Source organism: Eulemur rufifrons, chromosome 8, assembly GCF_041146395.1.
Source record: "Eulemur rufifrons isolate Redbay chromosome 8, OSU_ERuf_1, whole genome shotgun sequence".
NCBI lineage: Eukaryota > Metazoa > Chordata > Mammalia > Primates > Lemuridae > Eulemur > Eulemur rufifrons.
This window is the reverse complement of record NC_090990.1, coordinates 27,471,379-27,491,397: the sequence shown is the minus strand read 5'-3', so window position 1 is coordinate 27,491,397 and position 20,019 is coordinate 27,471,379. Positions and strand designations below refer to the sequence as shown.

The 20,019-nt window shown below is 40.9% G+C and overlaps 1 protein-coding gene across 1 annotated transcript in view; it reads left to right on the top strand.

The window, feature by feature from the left end:
- Positions 1-20,019, top strand: part of RHBDL2 (rhomboid like 2) — a 31,070-nt gene that overhangs the window by 5,277 nt on the left and 5,774 nt on the right. The window contains 5 exon segments of the mRNA XM_069477723.1: positions 2,056-2,111; positions 2,113-2,424; positions 5,395-5,543; positions 9,404-9,516; positions 16,876-16,976. Coding sequence (XP_069333824.1) covers positions 2,056-2,111; positions 2,113-2,424; positions 5,395-5,543; positions 9,404-9,516; positions 16,876-16,976 — 731 coding nt within the window.

The following is a 20,019-nucleotide window of genomic DNA, read 5'->3' as shown; positions in this document are numbered from 1 at the left end:
TGTTTTTTTTTTTGAGGCAGAGTCCCGCTCTGTCACCCTGGCTAGAGTGCCATGGCGTCAGCCTAGCTCACAGCAACCTCAAACTCCTGGGCTCAAGTGATGCTCCTGCCTCAGTCCCCCAAGTAGCTGGGACTGCAGGGGAGCACCACCATGCCTGGCTAAATTTTTAAAAAAATTTTGTAAAGACAGGGTCTTGCTGTGTTGCCCAGGCTGGTCTTGAACTCCTGGGTTCAAATGATCCTCTTGCCTTGGCCTCCCAAAGTGCTAGGATTACGCCTGGCTTACACAATGTTAATTGTCCCTAATTGAACTTATTTTTTAAATGCTTTAATATTTGTAGTCAATAGCTGCTAATCTTAAATCCACACTCTAGTTTTATCAATTTTGAAAAGTGGCAAAAACTAGAAAAAAATCAGTATTCAAGGACAATTAATAAAATAGCTATGTCTATGGACTTAATATCTGACCCTGGGAGTTGGCTGGGTGGGGTGGAAGATGCAGGAGAGGGAAGAAGCCTTAATTTTTAGAATAGTTGCTGAGGAAAAGAAAAATAAAAGAATTCTCTTCTTCAACTTATTGAATATAACCTATTATAATGTGAAAACTTGCCAAATGAGGCCAGGCATGGTGGCTCACGCCTGTAATCTTAGCACCCTGGGAGGCTGAGGCAGGAGGATCGCTTGAGCTCAGGAGTTCAAGACCAGCCTGAGCAAGAGCGAGATCTCGTCTCTACTAAAAATAGAAAGAAATTAGCTGGACAACTAAAAATATATAGAAAAAATTAGCCAGGCATGGTGGTGCATGTCTGTAGTCCCAGCTACTTGGGAGGCTGAGGCAGGAGGATCGCTTGAGCCCAGGAGTTTGAGGTTGCTGTGAGCTAGGCTGATGCCAGGGCACTCTAACCCAGGCAACAGAGTGAGACTCTGTCTCAAAAAAAAAACCCCAAAAAACCCCAAAAAACAAAACTTGCCTAATGAATTTCATTTGAAACTAAATTGAATTTGATCTGATTCCTAGTAACTTGCAGTGTGAAAGTAAGCCCAGACTCAGCTCTATCCCTTCCATCTACCCATCCATCCAGCTATGCGCCCACATGTCCATCATAGCCAAGAACAATAATTATGGAGTGTTTACTATATGCCACATACTGTTCTAAATGCTTTACATTCATTGTCTTAAATAATCTTCCCAGCCATGCTATGAGGTAAGTGGTATCATTATCCCTACTTTAAAATGGAATCTGAGGGTTTCTCAATGAGTTAAACATAGAATTATCATATATCCCAGCAATTCCACTCATAGGTATATGCCCCAAATAACTGAAGATGGATGTTCAAACAAAAACTTGTACAGGGATGTTCGTAGGAGCACACTCACAAGAGCCATAAGGTGGAAACAACCCAAATGTCTATCAGCAAATGAATGGATAAACAAAATATAGAATATCTATGCAACCCAGTATTATTCAGCCATGAAAGGAAGGAAATTCTCACCCTTGTTACTACATGGATGAACCTTGAAAACACTGCATGAAACATGCCAGGCACAAAAGGCCACATGTTGTATGATAATACATATTATATGACTCCATTTCTACGAAATATCCAGAACAGGTAAATCCACAGAGACAGAAACCAGACTTGCAGTTGCCAGGGGCTGGGGTGAGGGGGAATGGGGATTAACTGCTTAATGGGTATGGGGTTTTTGTTTGTGGTGATGAAAAACGTTTTGGAACTAGATAATGGTGATGGTCGCACAACATTGTAAATGTACTCAATGCCACTGAACTGTACACTTTAAATGGTTTAAATGGTACATTTTATGTTATGTGTATTTGACCACAATTTAGGAAATACATAATTTGAGGCTTGGAGAACTTAAGTGACTTACCTGAGGTTGCCTTACAGCTGATACATGGTAGAGCTGTGTTCTTATCCCAGTCATGTGGCTCCACGGCTCATGCTTTTGAAAACAGTTACAGTGAAAGCTTTATTTGGGGCCATTTAGGAGGTTTAGACCATCTTGATTATCTTCAGCTGCCTTCTATTAACACAGGAAAGGCCCTGGAAACCAACAGTTGTGCCAGACAGCCCAGGAAAGAGCCATGGCCTGGAGACCATAGGGTCACCTGTTCCCTGGCATTCATGTCCTTCTCAGGTGGAGGGAGGACCCAGGACAATGGCTGCTGCTCGTGATTTGGAGATGGAGAGTGTGAATCTGAATATGGGGAGAGAGATGAAAGAAGAGCTGGAGGAAGAGGAGAAAACGAGAGAGGAAGGGGGAGGTAAAGGTCCTGCCAAGAATAAAAAGGTCCACAGGGTTGTCTCAAAATGGATGCTTCCTGAAAAGTCCCGAATAACATACTTGGAGAGAGCTAACTGCTTCCCCCCGCCGGTGTTCATCATCTCCATCAGCCTGGCCGAGGTGAGTATGGGTGGTGGTGGACACTGGTGTGTGTCACACTGGGGGGTTGCAAATAAACTGGGGATTAGATCCAGGTCTAGAGAAGAGACTGGGAACACGTGAGAAGAGAGCTCAGTGGGGACGGGGCAGCCACACCAACTTCCACCATAGCCCTCTCCAGAGCTGCCTTCCCAGGCTTTTCCTGTGCCCCTGGTCACTCTTAACCAAGGGTTGTGTTTCATTTGTCAGACAAATCTGCTGCCCAGCAGTGGCTGCAATTTCAGTGGCCTCCTTTCATTTTAGCTGCTGGGGTCTTTATAAGCCAAATAATCTTGGGGTTGCAAATGGGCTTTATCTCAGGAACCAACTTAGATTGGTTCATAAGGTCTGTCTGGGGCCATATGCTTAGAAGAGTTAAAGGCTGCCTCCAAATTTCAGTACAAAAAAAAGGGGATCCTCTAACGATGTCTGCTTTGGACAGCATGTGTGTGTTCTCAGACTCTTATTTCATCAGCTCTCCAGAAAAGAGTGCAGGGCTCCGAGAGTTGGGGTCACTTGCCCAAGGTCCCATCTTGACATCCTGGTGACTGGGCCAGGACTAGGCTCCACCTGAGCTTCATGACACCCAGCCTTTTCTCCCACACCGGGTATCTCACAAAGGAACTGGCCGAGCATGGCTGCCTGTGCGGTGTGACTCCGGGGCACTGGGAAGTCCCTAATGTAATCCTCTTCATTCCCACTGATGCCTCAGCTTCCTTATCAGGGACTGTATTAGTCAGGGTTCTCCAGAAAAACTGAACAATACGGTGTGTGTGTGTGTGTGTGTGGAGAGAGAGAGAGAGAGAGAGAGAGAGAAAGAGAGAGATTGGGATTTATTTTAAGGAATTGGTTCAAACAATCATGGAGGCTTGGCAAGTCCAACATCTGTAGGGCAGAGGCAGGAGGCCCAGGGCAGAGTTGCAGTTTGAGTCTGAAGGTGTTCTGCTGGCAGAATTCTCTTTTCATTTTTTTCCCTTAATTTTTGGCTATGTCTGTGGAACAGAATTCCCTTTTCCTAAGGCAGGACAGTCTTTTTTCTAGTAAGGCCTTCAACTGATTAGATGAGGCTCACCCACATTATGGAGGGAATCTGCTTCACTCAAGTCTCCTGATTTAAATATCAATCTCATCTAAAAAATACCCTCACAGAAACATCTGGAATAATGTTTGAGCAAATGTCTGGCTACCACAGCCTAGCCAGGTTGACACATAATGTTAACCGTCATGAGGAACGAGCCTTTCATGGCTCAGGTAAGAGGTGTGAGCTTCCCAGGCGATGCTTTTGTCAAGGCTGTTTTGGAAGAACAAACATAGTTCTAAGTTTTCTCGAGGGATTTTGTTGTGAGATTATCTGCAACTGGGAAGTCATCAGGGTCTTTCTGCTTCTCCCTCCTACCCTTCCAGCCTGTGGCTTGTCTGGTGTGCCCATGTTCCCGTCAACTGTGTGTGTTCGGGGGGAGCCAGGGGTTGGAGAAGAGCAGGATAAGGTCACCTGGTACTAACCACGACTGCCCAGACACTGCGTGCTATGGAGAGGCCAATTTTTCATAGAAGGGTCACGGAGCAGGTGCTGAGATATCTGCCTCTCACAGAAAGACCTATTTATTTATTAAATTTTTCTTAAATAAACTGTTTATTTTGGAATAATTTTAGCATTATAGAAAAGTTGTCGGCCGGGCGCGGTGGCTCACGCCTGTAATCCTAGCACTCTGGGAGGCCGAGGCGGGTGGATCGCTCAAGGTCAGGAGTTCGAGACCAGCCTGAGCAAGAGCGAGACCCCGTCTCTACTAAAAATAGAAAGAAATTATATGGACAACTAAAAATATATATATAGAAAAATTAGCCGGGCATAGTGGCGCATGCCTGTAGTCCCAGCTACTCGGGAGGCTGAGGCAGGAGGATCGCTTGAGCCCAGGAGTTTGAGGTTGCTGTGAGCTAGGCTGACGCCATGGCACTCACTCTAGCCAGGGCAACAAAGTGAGACTCTGTCTCAAAAAAAAAAAAAAAAAAAAAAAAGAAAAGTTGTCAAGATAGTACTGAGAATTCCTGTACACAGTTCACCCAATTTCTCCCATGGTTAGTATCGTACATGTCCACAGTTGGCATGTCAGTACTAAGTAAAGCCGAGACTTTATCTGGAGTTTACCAGTTTCTCCATTCATGTCCTCTGGTGCCCTCCAACGCAGGGTCTTACACTGCACTTAGCTGTCACGTCTCCCAGGCTCCTCTGATCTGTGACAGTGTCTCAGGCTTTCTGTTTCATGACTTTGATACTCTTGAAGAGGACTGCCCAGGTATCCCTTAGACCGTCCCCCGGTCTGGGTTTGTCTGATGTTTTTGTCATGATTAGACTGGAGTTATGGGTTTGCGGGAAGAATGCCACAGAGGTGCAGTGTCCTTCCCGTCACACTATTTCAGGGAGTCGAGGACATCGCATGACATCACTGGGGCATTCCCCTGCCTCACGTGGTCAAGGCAGTGTTTGCCAGGTCTGTCCTCCGTCAAGTTGCTACTTTTCCCGTTTCCTACTCACTCTTTAGAAGCAGCATCGACTTCCCTTCACACTAAGTTGTAAATGAAAGATCCTACGGTGGCGGTGGGCAGACGAGGCCAGCGGGTGTTTAAGAGGGTGAGGGTGGTAGAGAAAGAACACAGTGTCAGAGAGCAGGGTGCCTAAGAGCAGGGGGAAGGGGCTTTAGAGAGAGTCTTCTTTACACTGGGGGCCGACGCTGCTCCTCAGCACTGGAGGAAGTAGGATAAGACCACACTGGGGGACATGACCACAGCAGGGATGGCGGAGAAATTTAATTCCTGACATCTTCTTAGCCCATGCTGTGGTGGGAGCCACTTGAGAGTGTAAGCATTTGGAATGAAGTTACTGCCCGCGGGTTTTAACGGGGCCACTCTCTGGAGAAGGTGTGGCTAACGCTCACGTCTGCCCCTCCGTGTCAGCTGGCGGTGTTTATTTACTATGCGGTGTGGAAGCCTCAGAACCAGTGGATCACCTTGGACACGGGCATCTTGGAGAGTCCCTTCATCTACTGTCCCGAGAAGAGGGAGGAAGCCTGGAGGTTTATCTCGTACATGCTGGTACATGCTGGGTAAGGAATGACAGTCAAGTCACCGATACCAGAGGTGATTATACGTCATTGTAACCTCGAACTTGTTCAGTGCTTTATTATTGATCAGGCACTTTCATGCCCATAATCATGTTTGAGCCTCGCAGCAACCCTTCGAGGCTGGTGTTACTCCTGCTGTTCTATGTCTGAGGCTTAGAGGATGTGGTCACTTGCCCCAAGTCACACAGCTAAGTTGCAGAGCCAGGACCTCAACCCACTAGTGCTAACTCTAAGGCCAGCGTACTTTACCTTGTATTATAACTGCCTAATGTTGGTGTTTATATAGAAATAGTAAGGAGAAGAGAGCAAATCATCACCAAACCAAAAGTATGTTTCACTAGTTATCTGATGCTGTTAAATGTTCCCTTTTAGTTATGAAATGGCGGAGCTGAATCACCAGTCCCCCCTCCCCCATCACCACACACTTAAAACAAATTAATTCATGAACATATTGATGAGTAGGTAATACTGTTATCCATCTGGAATAATACTGCCAATAGGAGATGCAGTGCCTGCCATTTAATTTTGCTTATAGTTTTTAGCCTTCCTTTTCTTCCTTTTCTTTTCTCCTTTCCTTCCCTCCTTTCTTTCACTTTTTTTTTTTTGAAACAGTCTCACTCTCTTGCCTGGGCTAGACTGCCGTTGCATCAGCCTAGCTCACAGCAACTGCAAACTCCTGAGCTCAAGCGATCCTCCTGCCTCAGCCTCCCAGAGTGCTAGGATTACCAGCGTGAGCCACTGCGCCCAGCCTCTTTCTTTCTTTGTTACCTTTCTTCACAGGGTCTTGATCTGTTGCCCAGGCTGGAGTGCAGTGGCATCGTCATATCTCACTGTAACCTCCAATTCCTGGGCTCAAGCAATCCTCCTGCCTCAGCCTTCTGAGTATCTGGGACTATAGGCACCTGCCACCACACCTGCCTAATTTTTCTGTTTTTTTGTAGAGAGGGTCTTACTCTTGCTCAGGCTGGACTCAAACTCTTGATCTCAAGCAATCCTCCTGCCTTGGCCTCCCAGAGTGCTAGGATTACAGGTGTGAGCCACTGTACTGGCCTAAAATGCTGATGGCCTTTCATGACCTCACTTAGCATCTATGATCCTTATGCCTACTGCAGGTAGTGAGAATCTTACTGCTGGCCCCACCTCTCTGGTAGACTCCTGTGGTTTCAGGAGAGGCCAACCTTGTCTGCATAATCTACTCAGCTGTAGACTTGAAAGGAAGACTCTTTTGATCAATGGCTAAACAGGCATCCATAGCAGGACACATGGCTCAGAGGCTTGACAAGTCAGGGACAAAATCACCAATTGTTCAGTTTCTATAGAAACTTCCACACTTCGGTTTTCCACTTAACAGGTATGTTCTGAGCAAACATGGCTCCTGCATACAAGGACTTTAAAATTATAAGAAGGAATAGTCAGTTAAACAGTAATGTAAGGCAATACAGTATTATAGTATACATTAGTTACTTAACCTCTTTGTGTCTCAGTTTCCTCATCTATAAAATGGAGTACTAAAACCCACCTTATAAGGTTGTTGTGATTAAATGAGACTACAATTTTCACAGTGCCTGACACATAGTAAGGCACTGAAAAAGAATTTGCAAAGCTGTGTATGACATGTCACCTATGGGGTTATTTAAGTTAGGAATGCTCTTGGATACAAGTAACAAAAAAATCTAACAGGGGCTTAAATGAATGGAGGTTATTTTTTTTCCTAGATAGCAATCCCAGAGGTAGGTGGTTGGTGCATCAGTTTAATGAAGCCAGAGCTCTCGGTCCTGTGCTGGCATCTCTGCTGTTCCCAGGGCCTTGCTCTCACAGCTGCAAGTTGACTGCTATAACTCTGCATTCAAAGCAAAAAGAAGGGGAAGGGGTGGTCCTAGGTACTGGTACATCCATCCCTTTTGTCAAGACAGAAGCTCTCTTATAAGTCTCCTACCAGTGTTCATACTTGCATCTCATTGGCCAGAACCTTGTGCCTTGGCTACCCCTGGCTCAGAGAGGTCAGGAAAGCCAACATTAGCCCTTCCAGCCTCACTAGAAAGGGAGACAAGGGATAAGAGAAACAAGTGTTGGAGTAGCCACAGTGATATAGAAAGAAAGACGGAAAGAGCAGAGTGCAGATGGAGTCATGGGTGACATAGATTCAAGTCGGACCTTGAAGGGCGGATAAAATTTGGATGAAAACAATTAGTATTTCTATTTTGGGTATACGACAGGATCTCATTTTCGTGCCATTTCTAGTCTTGCTGTTGCGCAGCAGAAAGGATGTGTGGGGTGATTCTTATGGGTTTTTGTGGTACTGGTCACCTAGTCCTCAAGGTGTTCTCAGAGAACAGGATGGCTTTCTTTGTCTTTCTCATTTACATTCAGTAGCAGGTGTCTCTAATCCCCTTTATGTCTGAGGTCTCAAAAAAACTGGTATTACTGTCCTTACTAGACTACTCTGTGCTGAATTACATATTGCCTCTCATATGTCTTTGAAGCTGGCTTGGACAGCGATAGTCATGGATGGGTGTACACATGACCTTAAAGGTAAGGAATCTGCTCTGCACGGTATGCCCAGAGGACCTCTTCCATGATCTGCTGGATACTCGTTATGTAAATGATAATCCAAAAACACAATCCTTAAAACTAATACGAAAGCCGCGGCACTGTGGAAGATCTAACACCTATTTTGTTTTTGAACTTGCTGGTTTAATCTGAAATCTTTTTTAAACAAAATAAAGTACTGTGCTACATAGCAACTAAGTTACGGATTACTCTAATGTGGGAATTTTTCAAATTATGTTCAGAGATTCTCCATAGATGCTTGTGGAGTTTGACAAGCAAGATAATATGAATTTCATTTAAAATTTAAAATTTAAGGCCGGTGTGGTGGCTCACGCCTGTAATCCTAGCACTCTGGGAGGCCAAGTTGGAGGATCACTTGAGGTCAGGAGTTGGAGACCAGCCTGAGCAAGAGTGAGACCCCGTCTCTACTAAAAATAGAAAAATTGGCCGGGCATGGTGGCACATGCCTGTAGTCCTAGCTACTCGGGAGTCTGAGGCAGGAGAATTGTTTGAGCCCAGGAGTTTGAGGTTGCTGTGAGCTAGCTAGGCTGACGCCATGGCACTCTAACTCAGGTGACAGAGCAAGACTCTGTCTCAAAAAAAAAAAAAAAAAAAAAATTTAAATTTAAAAACTATAATTAAAAACACCTGTACTCAAATATGTTGTTTGCCAAATTGTAGTAGATGGGAGATACCAACTTTAGTTGGTGTTACTAGGTACACTTTTTAACACAGAACTGGGAATTAAGTTTCTCTTGCTATCTCTGTTTTATTAAAGAACATCCTGAGTTTTGCAAGACAGGATGTTGAAAAACCTATTGAAATTTAAATTCAATATCAGTGAATTAGAATTTTCTCAAAATTGTGCAATGGAAACAAAATCAGATGCTGAAGCCGACATAAGATGGTAATTGTCCTCCAAACTCCCTAATTTCAAGTTGATGTTCCTTAAACCTGCCTCATGGATCTCTGTTTGGTGTTATAAGCAATTGTTACAAAGCAGAATAAAATAAGTTAAATAAATTTATACTTTTGTTTTATTTCTTTTTTTTCATGAGTCAAGGAGTAAAATTTATACTTCTAAATTGCCCTTTATTTGTTTTAAATATTGAAGCTCTAGACAAGATTTTATTTAAAAAAAGAAAAAAGAGTTCCCTGCTAAAAGACTTAGAAAATGGAATTCTAGTTAAGCAAGTCCTTAACTAGAAATGACACATCAGAGCCTGTAGTCTACCAAGGAAATAACTGCTTGGTTTAGTCATAATGTTTGACAACTGTGTTTGTCTCTACAGAGTTCAGCACATCTTGGGGAATCTTGCTATGCAGCTCGTTTTGGGTATTCCCTTGGAAATGGTCCACAAAGGCCTCCGAGTGGGGCTGGTGTATCTGGCAGGAGTGATTGCAGGTTAGTGTTCTGAAGGCAACACAGAATCAATACTTCTGGGCTCTTAGAATTAAAAACAAAGGTAAAAAAACATTTATAATGGGCTTCAAGTCAAAATTTATTGCAATCTCTTTCTTTTTTTTTTTCAGAGATAGGGTCTCACTCTGTCACCCATGCTGGAGTGCAGTGGTGTGATCACAGCTCACTACAACCTTGAACTCCTAAGCTCAAGCGATCCTCCTGTCTCAGCCTTCCCTGTAGCTAGGACTACAGGTGCACACCAGCATGCCTGGCTAATTTTTTTAAAAAGTTTTTTGTAGAGATGGGGTCTTGCTACATTGGCCAGGCTGGTCTTGAACTCCTGACCTCAAGTGATCATCTGCCTTGGCCTCCCAAAATGCTAGGATTATAGGCATGAGCCACCATGCCTGGCTTATTGCACTCCTAATATATGCTTGGGAACACTAAGCATTAGAGATAATTTAATTAGAGATAATACAAGCACATGAAGATAGGACATTATGCCTATTCTAAGGTATCTTACACTCAGACAGGATTTTGCACAGAAACTGCAAGTAGTTCAGTGTACAGATACATATATTGGGTAAAGGCCTAAAGCTAGACCATGAAAGCCCTTATGTATGAGACTAATGATTTTGAGAAGTAGCATGATCAGATTTGCATGTAAGGAAGATAACTTTAAAAGAATGTAGAGAATAATTAAAGGGACTCAAAGGCTGAGTGGGGACTAGCATCATATGGCAATGATCTCTAAGACTGGGTGTGCCTAAAATGATCCATTATAGTGTGGGAAGAAACCATTAGAGCTCCCGTCCATCTATTTGTTCATTTATTGGAAACATTTTTTAAAAAATTAAACTTTTTGGCTGGGAGAGATGGCTCACGCCTGTAATCCCAGCACCTGGGGAGGCGGGAAGATCGTTTGAGGCCCGGAGTTTGAGACCAGCCTTGGCAATAGCAAGATCCTGTCTCTACAAAAAATAAAAAATTAGCTGGGTGTGGTGGCATGTGCTTGTAGTCTTAGTTACTCGGGAGGCTGAGGCAGGAGGATTGCTTGAGCCCAGGAGCTTGAGGTTGCAGTGAGCTATGGTGATGCCACTGCACTCTAGCCCAGGCAATAGATTGAGACCCTGTCTCAAAAACATTTAAACTTTTTGTTTTGAGATAATTGTAGATTTACATGCAGTTATTAGAAATAATGGCTAGACATTCCACATGCCCTTTAACCAGTTACCCCTGTGGGTAACATCTTGCAAAATTTTAGGACAGTAGTACAACTAGGATATCCACATTGATACAGTCAAGGTACAAAGCATTTTCAACACCGCCAGGATCCCTCATATTGCCTTGTTATAGCTATAGCCTCTTCCCTCCCACCCACCCACTCTCCTTTACCCCTGGCAACAACTAATCTGTTCTCCATTTCTATAATGTTGTCATTTGAAGAATATTATATAAATGCAATAATCCAGTATATAACCTTGTGGGAATGATTTCCTTCACTCAGTATGTCTCTAGAGATTCATTGAGGTTGTTGCATGTATCAATAGTTCATTTCTTTTTATTGCTGAGTAGTATTCCATTAAATGGATGTACCATTGCTTGTTTAATCATTCACTCATTGAAGGACATCTTCAGTTATTTCCAGTTTTGGCTATTAGGAATAACATTGCTATAAACATTTGTGTATATATTTTTATGAATGTAAGTATAGGGTTTTGTGAACACAAGCTTTCATTTCTCTAGGATAAGTGCCCAAGGGCCCAGTTGCTGGGTCATAGGATAGTGGCATATTTCATTTTTAAAGAAAATTTCAGAATGTTTTCTAGGATGTCTGTTCCATTTTACATGCCTCCCAGCAATGTATAAGTGATTCAGATTCAGTTTCTCCACATTTTCACCAGCATTTGGTGTTGTCACTATTTTTTATTCTACCTGTGCTCGTAAGTGTGTAGTGATATCTCATTATGGTCTTATTATAATTTGCATTTCCCATGGCTAATGACATTGAACATCTTTTTTTGGGGGGGGTGGAGGGACATTCTGAGATGCAATGTTGAATATCTTTTCATGTGCTTATTTGCCACTTATCTTCTTCAGTGAAATGTCTGTTCATGTTTTTTGCTCATTTTCTAATTGGTTTTTTTTTTTGCTGTTGATTTTTGAGAACTATTTATATATTCTAGACACTAGCCTTTCATTGAGTATGTAGTTTATAAATATTTTCACCTAATCTATAGCTCGTCTTTTCATCCTCTCAACAGGGTCTTTCACAGAGCACAAAAGTTTATTTTTGATGAAGTCCGTTTATCAATTTTCTTCTTTTATGAATTGTGCTTTTCGGGTTATGTCTAAAAATTCTTCACTAAGCTCTAAGTCCTGACGATTTTCTCCTATGTTATCTTCTAAAAGTTATAGCTTTATGCTTCACATTGAAATATGTCATGCATTTTGAGTGAGTTAATTTTTGTGTAAGGTATAACATTCAGATTGAGGTTCTGTTTGCTTGTTTGGCCTATGAATATCCAGTTATGCCAGAATAATTTTTTGAAAAGATTGTTCTTCCTTCATTGAACTGCTTTTGCACCTCTGTCAAAAATCATTTGCCTGTAGCTGTGTGGGGTATTCGTGGTTCTTTTTACTCCACGGATCCTTCTACCATACTGCATAGTCTTGGTTACTGTAGTTATATAATAAGTCTTGAAATCAGTTAGAGTGATTCCTCACACTTTATTTTTCATTTTCAAAATTGTTTTAGCTTCTCTAATTCCTTTGCCTTTCCATACATAAATTTTATAATAATCTCGTCTGTATCTATGGAAATTCTTGCTGGGAATTTTTCAGGAGTTGTTTTAAGCCTCTTCATCAATTTGGGGAGAACTGACATCTTTACTATGTTGAGTCTTTCAATCCATGAACACAGTATGTCTTTTATTTAGATCTCCTAAATTGTATTACATTTTAAATTTTAGTGTCCATGTGTTCATTGCTGGTATACAGAAACACAATTGATTTTTTTTTCTTTTAGACATGGGGTCTCACTATGTTGCCCAGGCTAGACTCAAACTCCTAGGCTCAAGCGATCCTCCTGCCTCAGCCTCCTGAGTAGTTGGGACCATTGGTGTGCACCACCAAACTGGCTGATTTTTATATGTTGATCTTATATCTTGCAACTTTGCTGAACTCACTTATTAGGGCCCTAAGGTTTTTTTTGGTTTGTTTATTTTGTCTTAGATTTCTTGGGATTTACCATGTCATCAGCAAACCATCAAGTCATCTATAAATAGAGACAGTTTTATTTCTTCCTCTCCAATCTGTTTGCATTTTGTTTCCTTTTCTTGCCTTTTTGTGCTGGCTAGCACATCCATACTATCTATGTTGAATAAGAGTGGTCAGAACAGATATCCTTGCCTTGTTCCTGACCTTAGGCAGAAAGCAATCAGTCTTTCACCACTATGTATAATGTTAACTGTAGGTTTTTTGTAGATGCTTTTTATCAATTCATTTATTTCTAAAAAGTGTGCAAGAAATCAAGCAGAACTAATATGGAATACACAGATTGACATAGGGCCCTCTTTGGTCTTTATGTGTCACTTAAATATGCGCAGTTTCCTGGGGGTAGGGTGGGAGTTCCATAAGACACAGGAACTGAAAGCCCTCATTGGCTTGTTCCCTCTTGTGCTGTAGGATTTATTGCAGTTCCTATGTGCCTGGCTAAATAAACAAGGTCATCTTTACAAGAAAGAAAGGACATCTTGAGTTATCACAAAAATCTTTTGTACCTCCCAGAGATTTGCTGATTACTTTATGGCAAATTACTTAGAAGAGTTGTTGACTTAAATTATAATAGTTTATGCATTTTTCTGTTACAAAACAAGGGTGTTGAATTTGCTGTCTTTTTTCTGTGATAACAAAAGGTTTTTGGTGGTATGTTACCTAACAGGTGTTGTTGAGAAAAACAAACACAAAATATGTCCCTTTGAGAACATGATAGCATTTTTCTCTCAAGGAGAGAGAAAATAACTGCTTTTCCAAAAATACTTATGCTATGGAAAGGGCATTTTCAAAACTGGTAATTGGAAATTATTCTATCATTATGTGATTTTGCTCCTGAAAATGATGCAGCATCTCTTATAAATTCATACTTAAAAAGCTGGGAAGGTGGGTGCAGTGGTTTATGCCTGTAAACCTAGCACTTTGGGAGGTCAAGGTGGGAGGATGGCTTGAGGCCAGGAGTTTAAGACTAGCCTGAGGATGAGCTAGACCCTCTCTCTACAAAAATAGGAAAAATTTGCTGGGTATGGTAGCACACACCTGTAGTCCCAGCTACTTGGGAGACTGAGGCAGGAGGATTACTTGAACCCAGGAGTTTGAGGTTGCAGTGAGCTATGATGACGCCACTACACTCTACCCAGGTGACAGAGTGAGACCTTGTCTCCAAAAAGAAAAAAAAAAAGCTGGGAAACAATTTCCTAATCTGTTTAAAAATTTCTCAGTGAAGAGTTTTAGTGGGTTTTAAACTTTACTGTAGAAGGTGGGAATTAATATCCAAATTACAACAAAAAATTTTTGCATAATTGGAGTAAGCACAATGATGCAATTCTTCCATTTTAAAACACACATCATTTAAAAATTTTATAGTTTGGCTACGAGAGCCATTAAGAGCAAATTTTCTATAGAAAATAACTGAATTTAAGATGGAATCTTTGCATTTCTGTGTCATATTTAACTAGGATTTTCAAAAATAACAAAGCTTATTTAAAGACATTACCTATGGAAAAGTTTTTTTATACCATTAATGAAGTAAAAATAATTTTTTTTTTTTTTTGAGACAGGATCTTGCTCGATTGCCCAGGGTGGAGTGCAGTGGTGGGATCATAGCTCATTGCAACCTCGAACTTCTGGGCTCAAATGATTCTCCTGCCTCAGCCTCCTGAGTAGCTGGGACTATAGGAGCAAAATCCCATGCCCAGATAATTAAAAAAAATTTTTTGTTTTTTTGTAAAGACCGAGTCTCACTATGTTGCTCAGGCTGGTCTCAAACTCCTGGCCTCAAGCAATCTTCCTGCCTCAGCCACCCAAGGTGGTAGGATTTTTTAATGAAAAACCCATAGACTTCATCTCCAAAGTTCGTTCTTATCACTAGAACATTCATAAAACATTTTTCAATGTACGGGTCTGCAGATCATCAATTCTTTCAGCCTTTCTGTATTTGAAAAAAAATCTTTATTTTTGTCTTCATATATAAAGGATATTTTTACGAGGTGTAGAAATAAACTTGATAGTATTTTTCTTTCAATACTTTAAAGATGTTGCTCCACTGTTTTCTCACTTGTATTGTTTTCAGTGAGAAATCTGATATCATCCTTATCATTGTTCCTTAGTGTGAAACATGTCTTTTTACTCTGGCTGCTTTTAAGATTTTCACTGGTCTTGAACAATTTGATTTTGTTGTACCTTGGTATACAGTTCTTCAGGTTTCTTGTGCTTGGGGTTTGTTGACCTTGGATCTGTGGGTTTATAGTTTTGATCAAACTTTGGAAAAAATTCAATCATAATTTCTTCAAATATTTTTTTCTGTACCTGAATTCTCTCTTCATTGGAGACTGCTCATCTAATTTATTTTCTGTCTCTCAGGGTTCACTGTTCTTTGTTGTCTGATGTCCAGTATCTTGAAGACCATTGTTTCATATATCTTGTCCAGTGCTTTTGGTTTTTTCAAATAGGAAGATAAATCCCATTCTTGTTATTCCATCATGGCCAGAAATAGACATTTGTATCTGTATTTTAATAATAAATTTCTCATGTGATTATGATACAACCACTCCAGACCTAGTCTCTAGGTTAGCATTTGAGAATCATCATTCCTAGACTACTTCACACTGATCTATAGTCATCCATATAACTCTGTTTTCATGTCTTTGCTTTTTCAGTTCCCTAAGTCCTGAATACCTTCTTCTCCTTTGTTTTCCTTATCCAAATCTTAAAGATTCTTCCAAGTTTATTTTTATTTATTTTTTGTTTTTTGCTTGCCCCCACATTCTTCCAAGTTTAATCAAAATGCTATCTCCTCCTCAGAGTAGCAGGGGTTCTATCCTTCTGCTGGGAAAGTCATTCCTTCCTAAGTGCTTGTACAGCCAATTTATATTTTAATCATAGTAGTGGTAAAAATTCTCCATTTTATAATAGCTGTTTGCTTCACTATTTGTAAGATTCCTAAGAACAGACACTTTGTCTTTCTTGCACAAAGTAGGTATTTTATTGTATTGTATCCTAAGGAATGAAGGAGGGCCTTGAAAGAAAGAGACCACATAATAGAACTATGCAGTACAGACAGAACATCTTAGCATTTGTATAAGGTGGTTTGTAAAGTCTTGTTCTGGTCCAGGACATCTAGGATTGGGTGAGCAAACAGGATTCATCTTGCTTGGGGAATCTGATTGAATGGTATGTTGAGAAGGATTATGAGGCCACATCATGGCTCATTGAGAAAGACAGCCATTAGATAGGCTGGGCGTGGTGGCTCACACCTGTAATCCTAGCACTCTGGGAGGCTGAGGCTGGAGGATCGTTTGAGCTCAGGAGTTCAAGACCAGGCTGAGCAAGAGCGAGACCCCATCTCTACTAAAAATAGAAAGAAATTAGCTGGACAACTAAAAATATATAGAAAAAATTAGCTGGGCATGGTGGCATGTGCCTGTAGTTCCAGCTAATTGGGAGGCTGAGGCAAAAGGATTGCTTGAGCCCAGGAGTTTGAGGTTGCTGTGAGCTAGGCTGACGCCACGGCACTCTAGCCCAGGCAACAGAGTGAGACTCTGTCTCAAAAAAAAAAAAAATTAATAAATAAAAAACAAAAAAGAGAAAGATAGCCATTAGATAATGAAATGTTGGAATGTCTCAGGTATTTTGATTATTTTGAATAAATATGTAGGCTATTTTGAAACAACAGCTAACAAGTATATATGACATGTTAGGCAGCATTCTAAGCACGATACGTCTATCAATTTATTTACTTCCGCTGGTAATCCATTGTGGTACGTTCTATTAATAGCTCTATTTTGTAGGTAGGGAAACTGAGGCACAGAGAGGTTAAATAACTTCCTCAAGTCACACAGCTGGTAATTATGGCTCCAGAGTCTGTGCTCTTGTTATTATTAAATTGCTTTCTAATGAACATTTAATGTTTCAGAAAAATTGTAGTAGTTAGCTTATATAGCTGTACTTCTACAGTATGAAAGGGATAAAATGAATTTGGTGTTAATATGATAATGGACCAAACTTCCCAAACTTTTAGATTAGAAAAATTTATCTTGCATATTCTTACAGTCATGTCTGATTCTTTGTGTTTTATTTCTGTAGGATCCCTTGCCAGCTCCATATTTGATCCACTCAAATCTCTTGTGGGTGCTTCAGGAGGAGTCTATGCTCTGATGGGAGGCTATTTTATGAATGTTCTAGTGGTAAGAACTTTGGAGATGAAGTCTATGGGCTTTTTGTTAAAAAAAGAAAGACAAAAACCAAAAACTGTTATTTGGTTCAGGGAATTGTCATTGATCAATATTTACTGAAAGCCAGACATGGTAGTGCGTGTCTGTCGTCACACTTGAGGCCAGGAGTTCGAGGCTGCAGTGCAGTATGATGGTGCCTGTGAACGGCCACTGCTCCAGCCTGGGCAACATAGTGAGACGCTGTCTCTTAAAAAACAAAAATTTACTGAGCATTCATTTTCTGAGAATTGTATGCCCACCAGAATTTTCCTTTCATATTTCATCTTTGTTTTTTTCTGATCTCAAAAGTAATGGGTACTAAATAAAATTTAAAATAAACCAGAAAGTCAAGGTCCCCAATATAGTATTTGTTAAAAGTTTGGTGGGGGGCGGGTGGGTTGAAGAGAGGTTGTTGACGGTTTTATATATATCTTTTCAGACCTTTTTCTTTATGTATTCAAAATCCTACCAATATTAACATTACAAAATGGAATCACCCTTATATTGTTCTGCATTTTAGCATAGAGTATCGTGACCATCTACCCACGTCAGTACACAGAGATCCCCCTCGGTCTTTGCAGGTGTTCCATAGAATGAATCCTCTATATATTAATAGCTGCATCATGATTTATTTAATGAATCTCTCATTGAAAAAGATTTGGGTTGATTCCAGCTTTTCACAGTTACAAATAATGTTGTAAGAAATGTTCTTTTTTTTTTTTTTTTCATTTGTGTGATTTTTTTTTTTTTTTTTTTTTTTTGGTAGGATAAATTTCTAGAAGTGGATTTACTGGATAAAGTCTTTAAACTGGCTTGGCATGGTGGCTCATGCCTGTAATCCCAGCACTTTGGGAGGCCAAGCCAGGAGAATTGCTTAAGGCCAGGAGTTCGAGACCAGCTTGGGCAACATAGTGAGACTCTGTCTCAACAAAACATAAAAAAATTAGCTGGGCATGGTGCAGTCCTAGCTACTAGGGAGGCTGAGCCAGGAAAATTGCTTGAGCCCAGGAGTCGGAAGTTGCAGTGAGCTCTGATCATGCCACTGTACTCCAGTCTTGGTGACAGAGTGAATGAAGCCCTGTCTAAAAACAAAAGGCTTTAAATTTTTATATGGATATGCCAAATTGCCCTCCAAAGGTGGCATTTCATTTTACACTCCCATGATAGTATGCGAGAATGCCAACCACTTTTTAAAACAGGCTAAAATCCTGATTAGTTCTTAACCCTTTAACCTTTTGGCATACTTTTAAAAATACTGTAGTAAGAAAAATGTCAAGCAATTATAAAACTGTTCCAAACATAGAAATCACTTAGAAAAATGGTTTTTAAACTTTGCATTGTAACCCATGAATGGATATAAACTCGGTTTAAGGGACTGCTGCCAAAAATTAAACAAAATAAAAAAAAAATCAGTGTGTATCTATACCACATGTAACAAGGATAAGTACTGTTGATTTATGTGTGTACTGGGTTGTTACGCAAATAATTTCTTACTATAGATCATGGTCACAAGAATTTGAAAATAATTGATTTAGAATAAATACGCCTATTTCAGCATCTTTACTCCTTGGAAAGAGAGTTAATAATTCGAAAGGGAAGGGAGAAGTAACTCAATAAATTAAAGTAGAAATGTCTGGCTCAGCAGTTCTCTAGTGACACATAAGTGTATACTGCAAGCTAGACTGAAAATTTTCAAAGCTAAAATCAAACAGTGGTTTTTGACCAACATTTTCAATACTTTTGAAATTATCTCAAAAAATTTAGGTAATACTTAAATTTTAGTTAAGTCTTTGCTAACTACTACTGTGAAAGAGGATGAAGAGGTTTCAAATGAATATTAACCAAAAACCTTGGAAATATTTCGTTTTTTTGTTTGGTTTTTTTTTTGAGACAGAGTCTCGCTCTATTGCCTGGGCTAGAGTGCCGTGGTGTCAGCCTAGCTCATAGCAACCTCAAACTCCTGGGCTCAAGCAATCCTCCTGCCTTAGCCTCCCTCGTAGCTGGGACTACAGGCGTGTGACTAATTTTTCTATTTTTAGTAGAGACAGAGTCTTGCACTTGCTCAGGCTGGTCTCGAACTCCTGAGCTCAAACGATCCTCCTGCCTTGGCCTCCCAGAGTGCTAGAATTACAGGCGTGAGCCACCAAGCCCGGCTGGAAATAATTTCATCAGACTTAGCCTGACAGCATTTATCTCCTTATCTATTTATTTATTTTTCTTTTAGAGACAGGGTCTTGCTCTGTTGCTTAGGCTGGAGTGCCATGGCATGACCATAGCTCACTGCAGTCTCCAAGTTCTATGTTCAAGTGGTCCTCCTGTCTCAGCTTCCCAAATAGCTAGGACTACAGGTGCGCGCCACCACTCCAGTTAATTTTTAAATTTTTTGTAGAGACAGGGTCTTACAATGTTGCCCAGGCTTGTCTCAAACTCTTGGGCTCAAGCGATCCTCCCACCTTGGCCTCCCGGAGTGCTGGCATTATAGGCATGAGCTAGCCTGGCTGGGTTTTATCTATTTATTTATTGACATGTTAAGTGTTGATTTTATATTACTTGTATTTAGATTATCACCATCTAATAAATTGTTGTCTAGTTTATACCATGAATTTTTTTTTTTTTTTTTTTTTGAGACAGAGTCTTGCTCTGTTGCCCGGGCTAGAGTGAGCGCCGGGCTAGAGTGAGTGCCGTGGCGTCAGCCTAGCTCACAGCAACCTCAAACTCCTGGGCTTAAGCAATCCTACTGCCTCAGCCTCCCCAGTAGCTGGGACTACAGGCATGCGCCACCATGCCCGGCTAATTTTTTTCTATATATATTTTTAGTTGGCCAGATCATTTCTTTCTATTTTTAGTAGCGATGGGGGTCTCGCTCTTGCTCAGGCTGGTCTCGAACTCCTAACCTCGAGCGATCCACCCGCCTCGGCCTCCCAGAGTGCTAGGATTACAGGCGTGAGCCACCGCGCCCGGCCTATACCATGAAATTAAACATCATGTTTCATTTTATTCTCTAAAGTGTACTAGC